Raw genomic sequence first — 17,966 nt, 5'->3', positions numbered from 1 at the left:
TTCCTCAGAGCACAACCTGGCGTCGAGGCACAGAAAACTCCCCGCGTGCCGCACCGGGCCGGGCCTCCCTCCACAGGGACACCCTTTCGGGGCCGAACCGCCCGTTTTGAGCACACAAACACTTCCTGGGCGCTACCGGGCCGCCTCGCCTGCCCCTCGTTCACTCTTTGACGGGGTTTATCCAGGGCCAAGCCCCGCACTCGCTGCCCCGCACCGGAGCCGCCCGCGTCGCCTCAGGCGAGAGGCGCGAAATGGCGGCGGGCACGAGGCGCCGACCGCCCCTCCCCGCCCGCGCCGCAGATTCGCCACGGGGCAACGCGGCTCTTGCCGCTCCCTGCCCGGTCGCGGTGACAGCGGCGAGGGTGGTATAGGGCTACCCGGCACGAAACGGGCTCGGTGGGAGGACGGAGGGAGGGCGGACGGTTTTTTTGTCGAAAGTGCTGAGAGGAACGCGAAGGCGGGGCGGCGCCTCCCTGCCGGTAACGGCGGGGCCCGGCCGCACGCCCCGCCTCAGCGCAGCGCTGTTGCTTTCCGCTCCCGCAGATTCGCCACGGCCCTTCCGGGCCTCCGCTTAACGCCAGCGGGACGCGGCGAAGTCCGGGGCTTGGCGGGGGCTTAGGGGCGAGCAGCGCAGCCCCAACGACCCTTTCTAACGCGGTTACCGCGGGCTGGAGGAGGGCGGTGGCTCCGTGTCGAAAGTGCAGAGCGGAGCGCGCAGGCGCTGCCCTCGCCTGGTGGGGAACAAAGGGAGCGCGGCCGGCGGCGACCGGGTGAGTGGCGGCGGGGGGGGGGACTCGGGGCGGCCCCGCACGGCTCGGTAGGAGGCCGGCAAGGCTCGGGGAGCGGCTGAGGTGAGGGCGCTGAGGGGCCAGGCCCCGGCCTCCTTCCCGTTAGAGGCGGCTGGGGAGGCCTCAGCGCCCCGCACGAACCGGAGAGGGGCTGCCCGCCCTCAGGGGGCTCCTTCCCCGGGGGGCTCCCCCTCACGGGGCTCTATCGGTAGGCTCGGGGCTGCCGGTGCCTGGCGGGCCCTGGGAGCGGCTCTGTGGGGTCGGCTCCGTTCCTCAGGGCGCTGCCGGCCTGCTGCGGGCCGTCCCGGAGCCCCCGCGGAGCTTCCAGGTGGAGAACGGCGGCGGGTGCGAAGCTGAGGGGGTGCCGCCTGTCTCCGGGGTGCCGCCGGGCTGCTCGGAGAAACGCCGGAAAAATAGCATTTGGGCATAATGCTTCATCCCTAGCCACTGATGGGCTGGTTGCTAAAAGATTAAATGCGGGCACCTCTCACGGTCTGCGCTGCTGGCCGGTGTGGTTATTCTTTGTACCGTGTGAAGGAGCTGCTATTTAATCCGGTTATTTATATATTTGTACCGTGTGTCCTGAAACTGGCTGAATAAAATGGCTGGGAGGGGGGAGAAGAGATGCTTAAAATCTCTTTGCATAGACAGGTTTTATTTCACAGCTCTTTAAGGCCAGATTCCTTTGGAAGTATATTCATTTTTCAGTGAACGCCTTAATTTTCAGAAGCTTTTTTGTCTTTATTTCAAAATTGGTCAACTTTATTTTTCTTTAGTAAAGATGAGGGAAGGCAAAGGTTTAATATTTAATAGCGTGGTGTTCTTTTGTTTTTCAGAATTACAAATATAATGTCAGGTGGCTGAAAATTTGCCTATCAAAATGTCAAGTAAGTTCTCAGATTTTTCTTCCTTTGGTGAACCTTTAGGTCTGGTTCAGCAGAACCTGTTCATGAGATAATCCTGTTATTCCTTGAATGATAGGAAATGTAGTTACTTCTGACCAGACTCATGGCCTCAAAGCTTGCTGTGGCTTGTTTCTGGTGCACCAGGTGTAACTAGAGCTTAGCTTGCTGCTGATTCTCTCTGAAGTCTACATTAACACGCCAAAGACTGATCGAGTCCAAGTATTTGATTTCATAGAAATTGCAGTTACTGCAGCTTCTCCGAAATCCTGCTGTTTGCTTATTTTCTTTCAGTTTATGTGTACATAAATGCATTTCACATCCTTTAATCTCCTGCCTAAATAAAAGACTGGCAATGGTGTGGTCTTAAATCTTTTAAATTCTTCTATCGCTTGCATTACGCTCTGCGGTGACAGAATGCAAAGTGTTTGGGAGCAGACTCCGTTTTTTGTAAATCACTTAATGTTTGCCACAGCGGATGCCTTATATAAAAAAAAAATCATTCAAATTTTCAAGATTCTTTTGCTTACATTTATATCTTAACAGAAAGGCCATCTTATGCTCCACCTCCTACCCCAGCTCCCGCAACCGTAAGTATAGTGATTTTTCTCATTAACACAGATACCTGGTAAAATAGCCCTTAGTAATTTCCAGAGCAGTAGTGGTGGAGTTGCAGCACCTTCCTGTATCGGGAAACCGCACTAGTTGTATTTCATTATTAATGTGGTATGCACTATTTACATTCATCTCACTTTTTTGGGCACTTTCTGAAAGAAAAGCTGAATAAACTTATTTATCTTTATGGCTGGATCCTGCAGATCTCTTTTTTATAAGCAGTTACTAGGATCACTTACACATGTAGCCATTTTAACTTAGGTAGATAACATTGGGCTCTTGGTCTAAACTTATGTTTGCATCGCGTTGCAACAGTATACTAGAATAGTTAAGAACAAAGTGATATATTTAATTCTAAAACTTCCTGGTCAACTTATGGCCAAATCATGAGCAAGCAGGGCATGCCTTCGTGCTTCTGTTGTACCTAACCCATTTTCAGCAGAATGCAGAAGTACACAAAATTCTGTTATATTGGCTCAGAATAACGAAACACAAGGGTCATCTTATCAAGCTTCTTGAAGTCACTGATATTTTGGAGTCCAATGCATGAGAAATACCTTCATTTATAATAAAATAGTGTGGAATGCCAATTAGGAAAATGTGGGAAGTTTTGAGTCCTGCCCAGTTGCAGTCATGCATGTATGAAAACACACGGAAATAGCATGTTGTGGTTAGAAAAGCACCTGAGAGCACGTGCATCTCTTGCATATGTTTCTAAGCAGCTTGCATTTTAAGAGTAATACTTTCACATGGAAGAAATATTAATCTTTGGTACAGAGGAATAAGATGCTACATTGAAATTCATTCTTACCAAAGAGAATTTGGAAACTGTTGTCCAAGGGTGTCCCTGGTCTCTGCATCTGGGATGAGAACTGCAAGAAGGGATTTAGATTAAATGTGATGCTTTAAATTTACTGTGCTATACTTTAAGGGTAGTTGAAACTATCATGTATAAGTTATGTTCTTAAACACTTACAGAAATAAAACATTGTTTTGCGTAGTTTGTTCAGAGTTTTCATTCTGCATACAACTTAATAGATTTGTGCCGCTGTTAGAAGGAATGTGATGACATCCACTCTTACAACTGGATTCCTGCATACGTGTGTGATTCCTATGGGACACGGTGTGGATACGGATGTTAAATGGTGTATACTGACGTGGTACATCATTTAGTCGAGTTAGTAAGTCTTCAGGAGGATACATGAAACAAAAAATTCAAATCTTCAATTAGTGACATACATTGCTTGTCTTTCATATGTGTTTTGTATTACTTAAGTTGCATACAGTCCTTGAGATAATGGTCTGTGCTCTGTTAATGCAAGGTAGAAAGGAAAAGGAGACACACATTGCTTATTCCTCCACAGCCACTTTGAGATCCTGTAGTCAACAAAGTTTCAAGATTTCTCTTTAAGTAGCATTACATCTGAAGTAACAAATCTCCATGTAATGCATGATAGCTACCTTGTAATATTAAACTCCCCTTTTGCTTAATTCTTTTTGTGCAAAGGGAGACAAATGTCATTTTACTATGGGTCAGTGTTACTGTAACACTATCTTTTAACAAAATCAGATGACATCTTATTAAATAGCAAATGTGTATGTCGTCATCACAGGCATACAAACTGAGTAAATGTCAACTACTGTGACTGAGATTCTGAAAGCTGGGTAATAAAGCATGTATTCGAAGGCTGACTGTTACAGGATGCTTTTATTTCGTACTTGTATTGTTTAGAAATAAAGTGACTACAGTATGTCTACATGCAGTTGAAAGCTTTGCAAGTTAATGTAGTTTAGCTTACAGGTTATTTTTGTTCCATGTTTGTATCTGTCATGCTGTGGTTCCCTGGAATATTGAACTTAATCATAGAATTTCCACAACTGTAATCTAGAATGGGTATGTGAGCACATGAAATTAAGACTGCCGGAATGTTTCTTACTAGGGCTGAAGCGGGACTGAAGTGTGAGTCATGGTGTAGGTAACACTCAAACTCTGAGCAACACTGGAGGATAAGTCATTATGGATTGGGATGAAAGGACCACCACAGTCAGGACCTAATCACAATCGCTGTTCAATAGCTGATCCACTTTTTACAACAGAACTTGAATTGTGCATGACAGGAAAAACAAGTGCATAATTAAAAGGCTGGAGCAAGATTTGTGAGAGAAGGGGAAAGACAGCGAACCTTCTGATACTTGATTGTATGTAGATGACAGCTAACAAGGGATTGTAGAGAAATCACTTTTTTTTTTTTCTGCCTTATGGGATGTGAGAACAAACTGATCCACCTTCAAGAGTGGATAAAGATGTGTTGATTAACTTCTGAAATCATCTCTGACTCAGTGGACAGTTAAGATCAGTTTGTAGCTTCTAACCTGTAGATTGTATTTCAGTGCTTCCTCAACTCTGCCAGTCTGCAGCCAACCTCGCGAGAGGCGGACGTCTCAGTGAATCGTCATCTCTCTTGGTTTTTCTAATCCCACAGTTCTACAAAATATTTCAATTTGCAAATAGCCAGTAAAGTCTTTCTGTGCTGGTATTGCTGCACAGGTGGTGCTCAGATTTTCTTCCTGCCTATTGACAGCATCACGCTTGTTGGAAAGGTGGATGAAAAGCAGGCAGGGATTTTCAGTTACAGTAGATATTGACTTGGGATTTTTGCCCCATTCCTGTGTGCTGTGTTGCCTTATAAGTTTAACCCTTTGGATATGAGGATCTTCATGAACTTCTTGGTGCCTTATTATACACTGGAAAGTTTTACTAGGCATGAGCAGGATTTATGGAATACTTGTTTAAACCAGTTGCACATCTAATAGAAATAAACCCACCAACTTTGGACAAAAATCGTAGCAACGTATTTGCTTAAAATCCTGTTTCCTTAATAGGTTTGTATTGGAGTAAGTTCTGTGTGTTGAGAAGATATCAACTGCTACACCTCATTTGCTTGTTTAAACTCTGATTGCTTTTGCATGCCATATTGCAGTTCACTTTCATTTCTGTGTTTTCCTCGTTTGAGCTCATTTCTCATTCGTGTTTTTGTCTCATTTGTTTCCATCAGCAAATGCCCAGCACACCAGGGTTTGTGGGATACAATCCATACAGCCATCTGGCGTACAACAACTACAGGCTGGGAGGGAACCCGGGCACCAACAGCCGGGTCACGGTAGGAGAATCAACTATTACATCATCCGGCAAACAACAGGAATTGACCAGAAATGGCTTTAGAGTTAGGTTCTTCTGAATCTTGGCTGCTGCCACGTTTTTCTAAAACCCAAAATTTACCTCTGATTTTTACTCTTCACCCCTATCCCTTCCCATTCACTTTGAAACTTTTTACAGGAAATGGACTTCCATTTGAAGAGGGGGAAAGAATACGTGGTAATCATGTATGATGCAGAACTCCAAAGAGACAGCCTTTGTGGTCTTCAGTGACCACTGCATGCTTAGGGAGAAGGTCTGTAGTGTGGGCACAGATTTTCCTTGGAGGGAACTGCTATTTTTTTCTTATTAAGGCTTATTGGCACAAAAATAAGGAAGAATACTTTGCAAACTAGGGTTTGTTAATAGTATTGCATTATACTATTGAGCCGTGCAGGAGATGTAAGCCTTTATTTTTCTTTCCAGTCTTAGTCTGATATTAGCTGTGTAAAGTCCCTAGTTCAGAAATAATTGTTTGAACAAAAGTGTAATGATCATCAAATAGAATCCTTTCAGATCTTCTGTTAATCTGTAGGTGTGTAGAAAAGGGATCCTAAAAACGTTTTTAATGGAGTAAATAGTTAGCTGGAGTCAGTTTGTGACAGGTGACAACTACTTTCTAATACAGGTGAAGTCTTGAGCATTAGGTGCAGTCAAGGAAAAAAAAGACTGGAAGCACATGGTTTTCATAAGTAACAACAGAAATAGAGATAGAGTAAACCCCTGATATTAAAAAAAAAAAAAAAGTTAATTAAAAAAAAAGTTTCTTTAATTTTCCTAATAAGATTTTTCATGTAAAAAATTCAGCCTTAAAGCATCTGCCTTGTTCGGAATATGGTATAAGGAAAAAATTTCTCAAGGAACACGTATATGGTACCTTAAATGAAGTGTACTCTTAGAAACCTTCTTTCTAACTTCATATATGAAGTTCATCTGGTTTGTTAAAATGTTTATGGAAAAAGACCTTCCCCATACAAGCTGAAACTTGACTGAACATACTGTCTGAACATATTTTTCTTATACAAGAATAAGTTTTTTCTGAGAACTTTCATTGTTTCTGTATGTCATAAGCATATACAGCCTTCTGTGCCATGCATATATCAGTATATGTATGGTGTCTTTAAATTCCTGTTAATTTAAAAGCATTAAACAGTTTCCGTTAATGTTTTTCAAACCCATTTGTGTGTGTATATATGTATACATTTTGGTAATGCATATACCTCATGTACATTATTTATATCTATACGCAGTTCCGTATGCATTGTTTCACAGATCTCCATAAATTCAGCAAAGCAAAATATCAAAAAGAAAAATCTGAAAGCCGAATACTGCGCATTAGCCTATATGGCCAAACTCCCATTATTTGGTTAATCTGTGGCTGTAGTTCTGAAAAAGCTTGAAATTGCTTCATTTTTTTTTTTTTTTTTTTATAAAAATGGTCCCACTTAATAAAATGGAACTCCTTGCATGTCTAAGCTCTTGAAGAGCGGAGGTTTTCAGAACCTATGGTTGGTAGGGACTACAAGGTCATTGCTTTAGGAGAAGAAAGCCCTGCCAGATGTTTTGTAGATTGAGGGGACAGAAAGAGGTGGGTGCAGCAGCTTTCAGTCAGTAACAATTACTGCTCAGTGTCTTTTTATTTAGTGCAAGCAAGGTGCTTGATGTTGTACAAACCTAAAGGAAGATACGAGCACACAAAGATATTGCAGGCTAATTTGGACAACTACAGTACAGCCTGGATACTAATAATGCACACTGGTGGATCACTTGCATAGGGGTGTTTTTTATAATGGGTAGTTTCATTGGCTCTGAATTACCACTGGCATATTTTGTGGACAAACGCATTGCTGAAATGATTTGCAAATGAAAAGACTTCCAGATGCCATGATCCTATCTTCACTCTCTGCCCCTCATCCCACAGTAGACACATTAAATTTGTTAGAACAGGTACAATAAATTGCTAACCAGAAGTGAGAAAAGCAACCTGCTGGGACTGGTGTTTTAATGGAAATTTCTAAGTTGTGCTTTTCAGTTTTTAGAATGTGGAGCCGATTTAGATTTTTATCTAGTTGCTGTTCTGTAAGCTTACAGATAAAAGGACAAATTTAGATTGGAAAAATATTACAATGAGGACCAGTTGTAGTACCTGTTCAGTTCTTTTTTTTTGTGATGTTGCTTGCTTCTTGGAATGGGGGCGGAGGGATGTTTGTTTCAACTGCACAAGAATGAAAGATTTCCAAAAATAGTGTGTATGGAAACTGTCCAGTGAGTACATTAACAAATGGATTTATTCGGTTCTTTCATAGGCTTCCTCTGGTATTACCATTCCAAAGCCCCCCAAACCCCCAGACAAGCCCCTGATGCCCTACATGAGGTACAGCCGGAAGGTGGGTATACGGTATCGAACAAGTAATAATAAAAGTTAGCGTTTGTATGTGCTAACGATTTATTGCTATTATCTTAGTTTCAGCTTCTAAACTTTTACTTCTAACAGCCTGCACATTCTTTTAAGGGAATTGTAAAGTACAGATGCATTGCCCTTCAGAATAATGGCAGCAGTAGTCTGTTCACACAGTTGCCAGTTGCTGGGGGGAAAAGGTTTCTCTAAAATGATAATTTACTACCACTGTCTCTGCTGACAAGGATCCACCCTGCCACATTCAGAAGTTCCTGTGACTTACTGACAGAACTTTTTTTATAAAAGGAGATATTCCTTGCGGTATACTGGGCTTGGTACAGTGCTGTAGCTGGACTGAAGAGTAGCAATGAGTGGACTTTGCATGTTCTCCTTCACCAACCTAGCCTGTGGCAACGTTTACTTCGCTATTCTGTGAACTGATTGACAGAAAGTAGGAGAGAGACTCTTGTGGAGTCTGGAATCTGATTGGGCATGGGGAGGGCATGCGAGCCTGTCTGAAGCGGGTGAGCCAGAAGGAAATTCTTCTACCTCTGGTAAAGTATCTTTACCAGCCTATCTGTCTTAGGCCAAAAAACCAACAACAAAAAAAAAAAAGTCAAGTGGCGCAGCAAGAAATAACACTGGCAGCTCTCTCCTTTTTTTTTCCCTATAAAGTTAGAAACCTTTTTGGTGGAGTCAGAACTTGTTGGAACTCAAATTGATCAGCAAGACTGAAAAATAATGTTGCATTCTGATCTGAAAAGCTCAGTGCTCTTTATCATAATCTACTGCTGGATGTGTTTACTCAGTAGCACTTTTTTTTTTTCCCAGAGATGCAGCGATGTGCATTTGAGAAGAGAATTAAGAGGGTTAAAAGCAATGTTCTCATGAAACCAAAGCCATTTCAGCAATTGCCCGTTTCAGTGACTTCCTGCCCCAGAAAATAATCGAGATAGTTTAGCCAGACATTCCTAACTTAATCCTGTTTTTCATGGTGGTTCCAGAAAGAACACTGAGATGACAATATAAAATGTTTAATTTGGAAGTATTTAGATATCATTAGTAAAGCTCCAGCTGTTTCTGTTAAGGTCTGGGACCAAGTGAAGGCGTCCAATCCTGATTTGAAGTTATGGGAAATTGGCAAGATTATTGGAGGAATGTGGCGAGATCTCACTGATGAAGAGAAGCAAGAGTATTTGAATGAATATGAAGCTGAAAAGGTAAATGGAAGAAATCTGGGATGTTTATTACAGCTGATTCTTCTAGGAACTGGTCTGAGAAGAAAAATTCATCTTACCCATGCAGTGGTGTATGAGGCACTCACGAGACCCCCTATATGTAACTTAATGGAAGTATGTCCTGACACGTCTTTTAGATTTTTTTTAAATAACTGTACATCAACTGTGACTGGTCAGTTTTTAGACCTAATTCAAAATGAAGTATTTATAATTGAGTGTCGATTTTATTTAATGGATTTGATTGTACAACATCAGTGTTGAAAAGATTGTCTCAACACCAAAATCCTCTTTCAAAACTGGTGCTCTGCAACTACTGCTATTGAGTCATGAACGTGTTCATAAAAGACTTCCAGTCACGTAGGGTCTGGTTTCCATGGTGTATAATCTGGTGTAACTCCATGGTATGGCATAGTGTTTTGTTTCCTAGTAGGAAAATGCTACCATTTTTAGGGTTTCTTGCATTTGTGTTGCTTTTTATTGATCTTCATGACAAAGATGACAGCTACATCATGTGTCTAGGTTGGTAAGTGTTGAGGACTTTTACAAGACTGTGATCCTAAGCTACAAGGGGAAACTTGTCCACCTGCTGTCTTGTGGTTAAGCCTGGTAGGCATCTGAGGTTGTGTACAACCTGGTCAAACCTGAGAAACTTGGAGCTGTTTTTATTCCAAGTCAATAGAGAAGTACTTCAAAGCTGGATGCTCTTAGTTGAAACAAAATCAAGGAATTCTTTTTCTTTTTTAACTTGGTAACAACACTTAGATTGTAAGCTCCTTGGGGCAGGGGCCATCTTGTTTATATTTTTTCAACTGCCTAGATAGGTTTCCAGTCCTAATAATAAAGAAATTGACACCCTTAGGTACTTGCACCAATATCACAGATATATCTTATATTTCATTGGAAATACCTCAAATCTCTGTACAAAATCTAGACCAGGCAAATTTTAAATGACATAAAGCAATTCAAGGGGAAAATATTTCAAAGAAGGTGAAAATAGTGATGCAGTCCTGCTACCAGGAGACAGTAGTCTGGCTGCAGCATTCTGTATCATCCCAGTGCAGGGATGGATCAAAGAATACAAAAACATTAAGTGATTTTGAAAACTGGTTCATGGCATACTGGAATAAGGAAAGAGAAAAAAATTGAATCAATTATGTAGTTAGAAATCCAAAGAATTAAGAATATTTTAAGTCAACTTATTTTTTATCAAAGTTCTGAAATTTGATTTTGAACTTTAAAAACAAAACTCTTGTAAGACCTCTCAAGCTATTAAAACATGCCTAAAAGCCCAACTAGTGTTTTTAAAAACATGACTGTGGAAGAAGTTCTAATTGGTTAAAAAAAGAAATGAAGAGAACATGATCATTTGTGTATCCGCAAGATAGTTCCAAATAGATTTGTCTGTATATAACTACCTGTTGAGTTGCACCTAATTGTGTCAAGTCTGAAATTGTCAAGTGGTGCAATCAAACAATATTGGTCACGTTTCAGATAGAGTACAATGAGTCCATGAAGGCCTACCATAACTCTCCTGCATACCTTGCCTACATCAATGCAAAAAGTCGTGCTGAGGCTGCGTTAGAAGAAGAAAGCCGACAAAGGCAGTCACGCATGGAGAAGGGTGAACCTTACATGAGTATACAGCCAGCAGAAGATCCAGATGGTAAGCAGAAAGGAATTTGTATGCACATCCAGTGAGACAGCCTCATTGCAAAAATATGGAAAATTATCTCTGTATAGCCTTCACAGTGCTTAACGTGACTTCCTTCCTATTTCAGTACCTTCAATACTAATTTTCATGATCACACTTTTATTTTGTAGAGCCAGTAGCTGACTTTGTCTTGTTTCCAAAAGCTAAGGTGGAAAGGCAATGATAGAAATTATTCTAGCCCTTGATTCGGTGTGAAGTAATGCTTACAGTTCAAAAGAAATCAGTCTGCTTAAAATTCTGCGATGGCTTTAACATGTAAATTACAAGATGATTAGATGCCTGATTTAATCCAGCCTGAATGCGATTTTGTGCTTTATTACCAGAAGTGCATACTTCTGATAAGTAGAGTTCTGGTATGATGAAGAACACCTGAACTCAAATGTCATTTGAGATTGTTTAGAAAAGAAGAGTTATCCTTCCTATTGACAAGTTGATGAGAAAATTCTGCAAGTTTATTTGACTGCAAGGAAATGTACTCCACCCAGTGGGAAAAATTAGATTCATATAGTTAACGTCTACTTCTACATTCATGACCAGATACATACTTGTTGAAACCTGAGGGTGAAAAATCTACTCAGTTACACCCTTTTTTTTTTTTTTTTCCTCCTTTTTGTAAAAGCACACCCTTGAGATAAAGCCTGTGACAAAGAGCACTTGCCTGTGTGAGGTAACTGCAAAATGTATGTAAATAATATTTAGTGTTCCAGTAGCTGGCACTTTAGAACTTTGTTCTGTTCCATGCTGCTTGGGCCAAATTGAGTCAGGCAGAGCCAGCTGACCTAGCACTGAGCTGGATCTGCTCATACTTGGGATGAAATGGCAAATTCTTCTCCATGGCAGAAATGCTGCTGTCTGTGCTGCATGTCACTAGGATCAAGAGCTTGTAGTGTGAAAGGAATCTTGTTAAGAGGACAAAGATGTTTACGAAGGAGACTGATTTACTTAATATTTCTTTGTCTCTTGCAAATCTATTGTCTTCCCACTATTTTTTCTCTTTTCACTTCATTTAATCAGGTATCTCAATGGGAAATTGAACGTAACACTTTAAAATAAAGCAGGTAACTAGTTTAATGAAAGCTTCTTCCTTGGTAATATTTTCTGGTGTGATGTATTAAGATTGTCTTCAAGATCCCTGTGAGTAGTTGAAGAGTAAATTCCATTAGGAAAACTTCATGTGAAATAAATTCAGCTTCTGGACTTTACTAAATGACCTCATTCTGAAAGACAATTCAGTTAACCTGCCAGTTAATGGATTTTAACACTCAACTAAATGTGACTTGTATTCACAGAAGTTTCTTCTAAGTTTATTCCCTCACCAATAGTTAATGCTGTTTAATTACTCTGCTTTAAATTCTACTAGTTAGACTTCAATTTCTAGAGCCCGAGATAGGTTCTTGATACCAAAACTGCAGATTCTGGTTTGACTTTTTTTTTTTTTTTAATTATATTGAAAAGCTTTACCTGCTCTCTGAACAAATACAGAAAGTTACAGCATAGCAAGCCCTCTGTCTTCTACATGCCAGAAGCTTTTGAGTGCTGCTAGGTACAGGAAGCATGCTTTATAGTTTCATATGTTTTGTTCTGCTTTGTAGCATCAAACTTCGTTTTACTTCTAAAATGATTACCTAGTATAATCCATAATGCTGTAGTTCACGTTAAGTTCTGTATCTATTGTTCAAGTTTAGTATCTTGTCATTAATTGGAAACTCTTTTAATTTGGTCAGGGGAAAAAAAAATGACCTGTTAAATTCTTCTATCTTCTTGTATAGTTTATCCTGTAGATGCATGTCAAAAAGACTGTTTTTCCTGGGCTGACTTCAACTTCTTTTCTCTGCAAGAAGCTGATAAAACAACGAGCTCTTGACCTATGTGCATGTATATTTTTTCTCCTTGAAGTGTATTTTTTTCACTAGCTGTTCTCAAAGGAAGTGCATTTGTACCCCCCCAAAATGTAGAATACAGTTATTACATTAACTGAAAATTAAATGTTAAATTGCTTCACGTTTTCATCCCTCAGAGTTTCAAAAAGTAAGTCATTTTGATCAGTGGTACAAAGCTCATTTATAGAGGAATGTCTCCTTTGTTAGTATTGTGACCTTTTATTTTTTAGTGGACTTTTTTTGGCATCATGATTAACCAGGAATGGTTTCTTTATTTAATGTATTAATAGCCCCTCTTACTCTGGAAGCAAGAAATAAGTTAATCTACGTTTCAGACTTGTGGGAAGATACAAGTAAAATAGCTGCCGTAGCTGTGCCAGGGTGAATGGCACTCAATCCTCAAACTCTTTTCTCATTACATGATGTTACTTAATCAAGTACTTGTTGGTATGAACTTTGTGACATGACAAACTGGTGTTAGTTTTTTTTTGTGGTTAATTACTGGTGACATTGGTACAGTCAATTAGGCTTGACACTTGCTTTGTGGAATTAAAGCAATTGCACTTAAAACTCTTGTTTCAGATTACGACGACGGATTTTCTATGAAGCACACAGCTACAGCTCGTTTCCAAAGAAACCATCGTCTCATCAGTGAGATATTGAGTGAAAGTGTGGTTCCTGACGTCCGTTCTGTTGTCACTACAGCTAGAATGCAAGTTCTTAAACGCCAGGTTCAATCCTTAATGGTTCACCAGGTAAGGATAAATGATACAAAGGCAGCTAAAACTTAATGGGGTTAGGCTGTACTCCAAGTCTCAGATCATTTGATCATCTACATGACTATTCTTGTTGGGTGTCAATGTTCTGTATGCTCTAAGAGCTAATCTCTGGGTTTTGTTGGGAGTGGCAAGATGTGAGGCTTCACCTTTTGTGCTGTTTTGTTAGTCAGAATTATGTTAAACTTGTCCTTTAGGCCATCTTAAGTACTAAATCCATAGCTCTTCATTATTAGAACCTTCTCTGTATAAAGTAAATCTTCAGTTTAATAGGTTCTGATAGTTGTGGCTTTCAGTTGGCTTATTACTGTAATCTTGGTTGTTACAGTCTTGTATCGCAGTAAATCCTATTGAAACATTATTCCTTGAAAAGTAAATGTATGCAAAGAAATCTAGTGAGATCACATTTGTACATTCCAGCTAGCTTTGAATGGGCATACGCCCATATTTTCCAAACAAAAGAACTCTGTCAGTATAGTAAGTATACGTGTAGGCAAAGAAAACTGGAGTTTGACCAGAATAAGATAGAGATTTGTCACTTTTTTTTTTTAAATCACAAGATGGAGTAGAGCTTCCTATTTCTTTGAATTGTGGTCTTTCTGCATTAGAGGATGTAACTGAAGTGTCACATGTGTACTATAGGGTGTATAAAATGAAAGAAAGTATGTAGATTTAGATGATAAACTGTTCACCTTGACTCCATGATGTTTAAAATTTTATAATAGGTCTAACAATTGTGAATTATTATACAGACACATTTGTTGTTCGTGCTTTTTTTATATGAACTTCTTAGCTATTGGGTGTTAGATCTAGGAAAACATTTTGGGATTAAGGGTGTTTAAAGCATGGGTACATTTTAAAACATTGGTCAAAATGTTTTTGTCCAGTTCTTCAGATGACTTCATAGTAAGCTTCTTACCATTTATTTATTTCCAGCGTAAACTGGAAGCTGAGCTTCTGCAAATTGAGGAGCGCCACCAGGAGAAGAAGAGGAAATTCTTGGAAAGCACAGAATCCTTCAATAATGAGCTCAAAAGGGTACAACTCTCACTTTTCTCCACTTATTTTGAGGAATCTATTAGTCAACCATTTATATAAGTACTCTGACTACTTCTGTTTAGTTCTGTATTTAATTATTTATAATTAGATGGCTGCAGTGTCCTAGGCCTGGTGAAGTATGTGGGTGTTAATGCACGGCATTTTTATTATTGCATGTTCCTTCGTTGACCTTTAGTAGTTATATTCAGCCAGTACAGTTTAGAAGTGCCTTCAGGCTTGACGGGTTGAGTTTACTAGGGAGCAGCTCAACGGAGGTGGCCTAAAGCCACTATGAAGAACATATTTCTCTGTCCTTGTTTGCATTCAAAAACAGGGCTTAGGTTGTTTTTTTAACCCCCCCCCTTTTTTTTTTTGATAATAAGTTTATTTCTCCCTGTGTGGTTAGTGAAGGTTTTAGTATAAACTTTATCAGATCAGAATAGTTATGCTGCATGTAGAAATACTGAACTAATAATAATTGGGTATTCCTGATACTTTGTTTTTCATTGTAACTGGGGTAGTAAAAGAGGTTTTTTGTTTGTTTTATTTGCTAGTTATGCAGTTTGAAGGTAGAAGTGGATATGGAAAAAATTGCAGCTGAAATTGCTCAAGCTGAGGAACAGGCTCGCAAGAGGCAGGAGGAAAGGGAAAAAGAAGCAGCTGAACAAGCTGAACGCAGTCAAAACAACATAGCAGCTGAGGAAGAACAGGCAGCTAACAAGATGGAGGAGAAGAAAGAAGAGGAGAGTGCTCCAATGGAGACAGGTAACTGTATTTAAAGAGCAGTTTAAGAATCCTGAAAGGATTGGCTTTAAAGTATCTCTGTAGAGGCTCAGCATAGCCAGGGAGGCCCTACACTTTTGTTGTTAGTCAGAAGGCTTCTTCAGAAGAACACTCAGAAGAGTCAACTTCATCTTGGTGAACACAGGTGTTTGCTTTCTTCTCATTAAGTTGTTCCTTTTTAAAAGGGTAGAGGATATCACAAAGCCAGTATGTAATGCTTGGTGTTTAAATGTACCCAAGAAAAAAAAACATGATTTCTGAATTCCTTCTAAACCTAACTCATCTCTTAAACATGTTAGCTAGGAACGACTGAGAGTGTTTCCTTGTCCTACTGTCAACATCTAGCAAGGATGCTAGGTGACAGTGAATCATTGCTGAAACAGCATGAGGGAAAGTGGAAGAGTTGAATTCTAGTTTAATGAGGTGCAGTGCTTGGTGTCCCGACTTCTGAGGTCGGGCTGCAAGTGACTTTCAGGATGCCATGTGGCAGGACCGTGTACATTCTAAGTACCGAGTGGTCTTTCAGAGCTGTGCTTCTACTGCACATTCTAAGTAATAAATAGTTGTTATGAAATACTTGGATTTACTACAGATTCTATTTCTTCCTAAATTGTAATCACACCACCTAAATATATAGGTATATAAATGACACTGAGAAATATTTCATTACAGAAGAGCCTCACCCAGAAGAGAGCACAGAAAACCAGCAGAATGGTGAAGAAGGAACATCTACCCCAGATGATAAGGAGAGCGGCCAAGAAGGGGTTGATAGCACTGCAGAGGAAGGAACCAGTGACAGCAACACTGGTTCAGAGAGCAATAGTGCGACAGTTGAAGAGCCTCCTGCAGACCCTATCACTGAGGATAGTGAGAAGAAAGAATAAACATTGACTTGTTTCATGTGTCTCTTTTTTAATGAAGTACTGTTTTGATTTCAAAATGTGCTAAGCAGCTTTTGTATCTTCCTTGCTTGTATCACTTGTCTCCAAAGGATATTGGGTTTTAGTAACACTTCGTATTATCAGCATAGAGACTTGAAGGGCCCTTTAGGGGCAAAGGGTATCTTAAAACAGGCAGAAAACACCTCGCATAAATACAGTGATAAAATATGAAGAGATACTACTGTTTGGAATTTCTTCCCCAGAAAGATAACTGGTTTTGTTTTTTATATTAGAAATCAGGATTTTTCCCCTCTTTCTAATCACACGCCCACAGTGGAAATGCAGTTTTCCTTCAAGGCCCTTCTTCTTCAGTTGTGGCTGAATGAGATGCAGATGGGCATCACCTCTCGGCTGGGTTCCTCTTGATCTAGCTTTGCTGGTGGACTAACAGCCCCCACGCATCTCTTGGTTAGGGTAAGGGAATGTTACACTGGGAGCTGGGAAGCTTGTACCATGATCACAGGCTGATGAAGCAGCACAATTGAGAAACATGCGGTTAATTGTACTTGTCTTCAAGACAGGGTCAATGTTACTGAGGCATCTTAAAGTTGACCTTAGTATTAAGTGATGATGCATAACCCCTGTACTTTCTGTGTATAACCTTGGTCTAACAAAACAAAAAAACCACAGCAGCCTAGCACAAGTTACCACAACTATTTCTGTTCTTGCCACCAGTGATGTCTACTGTAGCTCCCCAGTTCAACAGTTGTAAAGAAAGCTTTCGTTACTCCTAAATAAGGCTGCTGCAACACTTGGACTTGTGTGGTTTTTTTAATATAATCTTTTTTGTATGAATAGAGTAGCTATGCAACACGGAAGGAATCTTGCTCGTGTTACGCATGTGATACATCTGGGGATACATTTCCAAATGATTTAAGAGTGCAGTTGTCTTGAAGTATAAGAAATCTAGAGGATTTTTTTTCTGTGATACAGGATTATTTTCAACAACAGTCTTTGCTCTTCTCCACTATTTAACTCTTTTATTTGCTACTGAGATATCATAATAGGACCTCAGCCAGAGATCTGGCAAAATACGAAGCAGGAGAATTGAAACATGTTATTTGCTCTCAGAGAAAGTAGTCATGAATGCAACGCAAACAGTAGAAAACAGTAGTTCTGCTTGCCATGACCTTTCAAAACTTCTAGGAACTCTACAAAAGTATTGAAAATGCTACATTTTGCCCTGTACAAACAGAAGTCCTATTTGAAGAAAAAAATACAATACAATATTACAATAGATACAAGCTGTTCTATCAGTTTCCTACTGTAAGAGGACATACGACGCATATGCTTCAATAATGTGTTTTTATGGCTGTTTTATAAATTTCCAACTGTAAGAGAACATATGATGCATATGCTTCAATGAACTAGCGTGTTTTTATGGAATAGTGGGTATATGAGATGGTATTGTTTTTTTAAATCCTTTTTTTTAATGGTCTAAAAATAATAAAATCCAACTTTTTTTTTAAATTTACAGTGGTCTGGTTCTTGTTTCCTAAGGCAGTGCCTGTATTTTATGTATGGCTTTTATCAGATGCCCTCCATCTTAAGGCCAGAAGAATGAAAACATGGAACTCATTATTGAAATATGTTAAATATGAAAAGCTATGCTGCGGGAGCACTTTGAAAATCAAAGCAAAAAACTGCTGAGTTGCTGTAAGCTTTTGTTCAAATGCCAGCTAAGTCTAGAAGGAACTCTG

The 17,966-nt window shown here is 40.0% G+C and overlaps 1 protein-coding gene and 1 long non-coding RNA gene across 11 annotated transcripts in view; one reads left to right on the top strand and one right to left on the bottom strand.

Annotated features, from left to right (window-relative positions):
* LOC137844307 (uncharacterized) overlaps window positions 1-17,966 on the bottom strand; it is a 68,867-nt gene that overhangs the window by 16,405 nt on the left and 34,496 nt on the right. For all 5 annotated transcript variants that reach the window (XR_011089873.1, XR_011089875.1, XR_011089872.1 and 2 more), the window contains one exon: window positions 3,117-3,177. This is a non-coding gene — a long non-coding RNA (uncharacterized lncRNA). The remainder of the gene's footprint in view (window positions 1-3,116; window positions 3,178-17,966) is intronic.
* On the top strand, window positions 492-17,736 carry SMARCE1 (SWI/SNF related BAF chromatin remodeling complex subunit E1). 6 transcript variants are annotated; one of them, XM_068660539.1, is made up of 11 exons: window positions 495-770; window positions 1,625-1,675; window positions 2,237-2,280; window positions 5,362-5,529; window positions 7,808-7,888; window positions 8,988-9,119; window positions 10,629-10,800; window positions 13,311-13,483; window positions 14,441-14,542; window positions 15,097-15,307; window positions 15,998-17,736. In XM_068660539.1, the coding sequence occupies exons 2-11, from the start codon at window positions 1,669-1,671 to the stop codon at window positions 16,207-16,209; spliced, it is 1,302 nt and encodes a 433-aa protein (XP_068516640.1). In that variant the 5' UTR covers window positions 495-770; window positions 1,625-1,668; the 3' UTR covers window positions 16,210-17,736. The 6 variants fall into 6 exon arrangements, with proteins under 6 accessions (XP_068516642.1, XP_068516640.1, XP_068516645.1 ...); XM_068660540.1 differs by having other exon boundaries at window positions 500-770; window positions 5,362-5,466; XM_068660541.1 differs by lacking the exon at window positions 8,988-9,119 and having other exon boundaries at window positions 492-770.

The sequence above is a fragment of the Anas acuta genome, chromosome 25, assembly GCF_963932015.1.
Source record: "Anas acuta chromosome 25, bAnaAcu1.1, whole genome shotgun sequence".
Classification (NCBI taxonomy): domain Eukaryota; kingdom Metazoa; phylum Chordata; class Aves; order Anseriformes; family Anatidae; genus Anas; species Anas acuta.
Note: the sequence above shows the minus strand (reverse complement) of the source record. Positions and strands in the feature narration are given on the sequence as shown.

What these genes read in the sequence shown, in the direction of transcription:
- SMARCE1 (XM_068660539.1), top strand. An exon ending in AATCCTTAATGGTTCACCAG is followed by an intron (nt 13,484 to 14,440) that starts GTAAGGATAAAT and finishes ATTTATTTCCAG; the next exon opens with CGTAAACTGGAAGCTGAGCT. An exon ending in TCAATAATGAGCTCAAAAGG is followed by an intron (nt 14,543 to 15,096) that starts GTACAACTCTCA and finishes TTTATTTGCTAG; the next exon opens with TTATGCAGTTTGAAGGTAGA.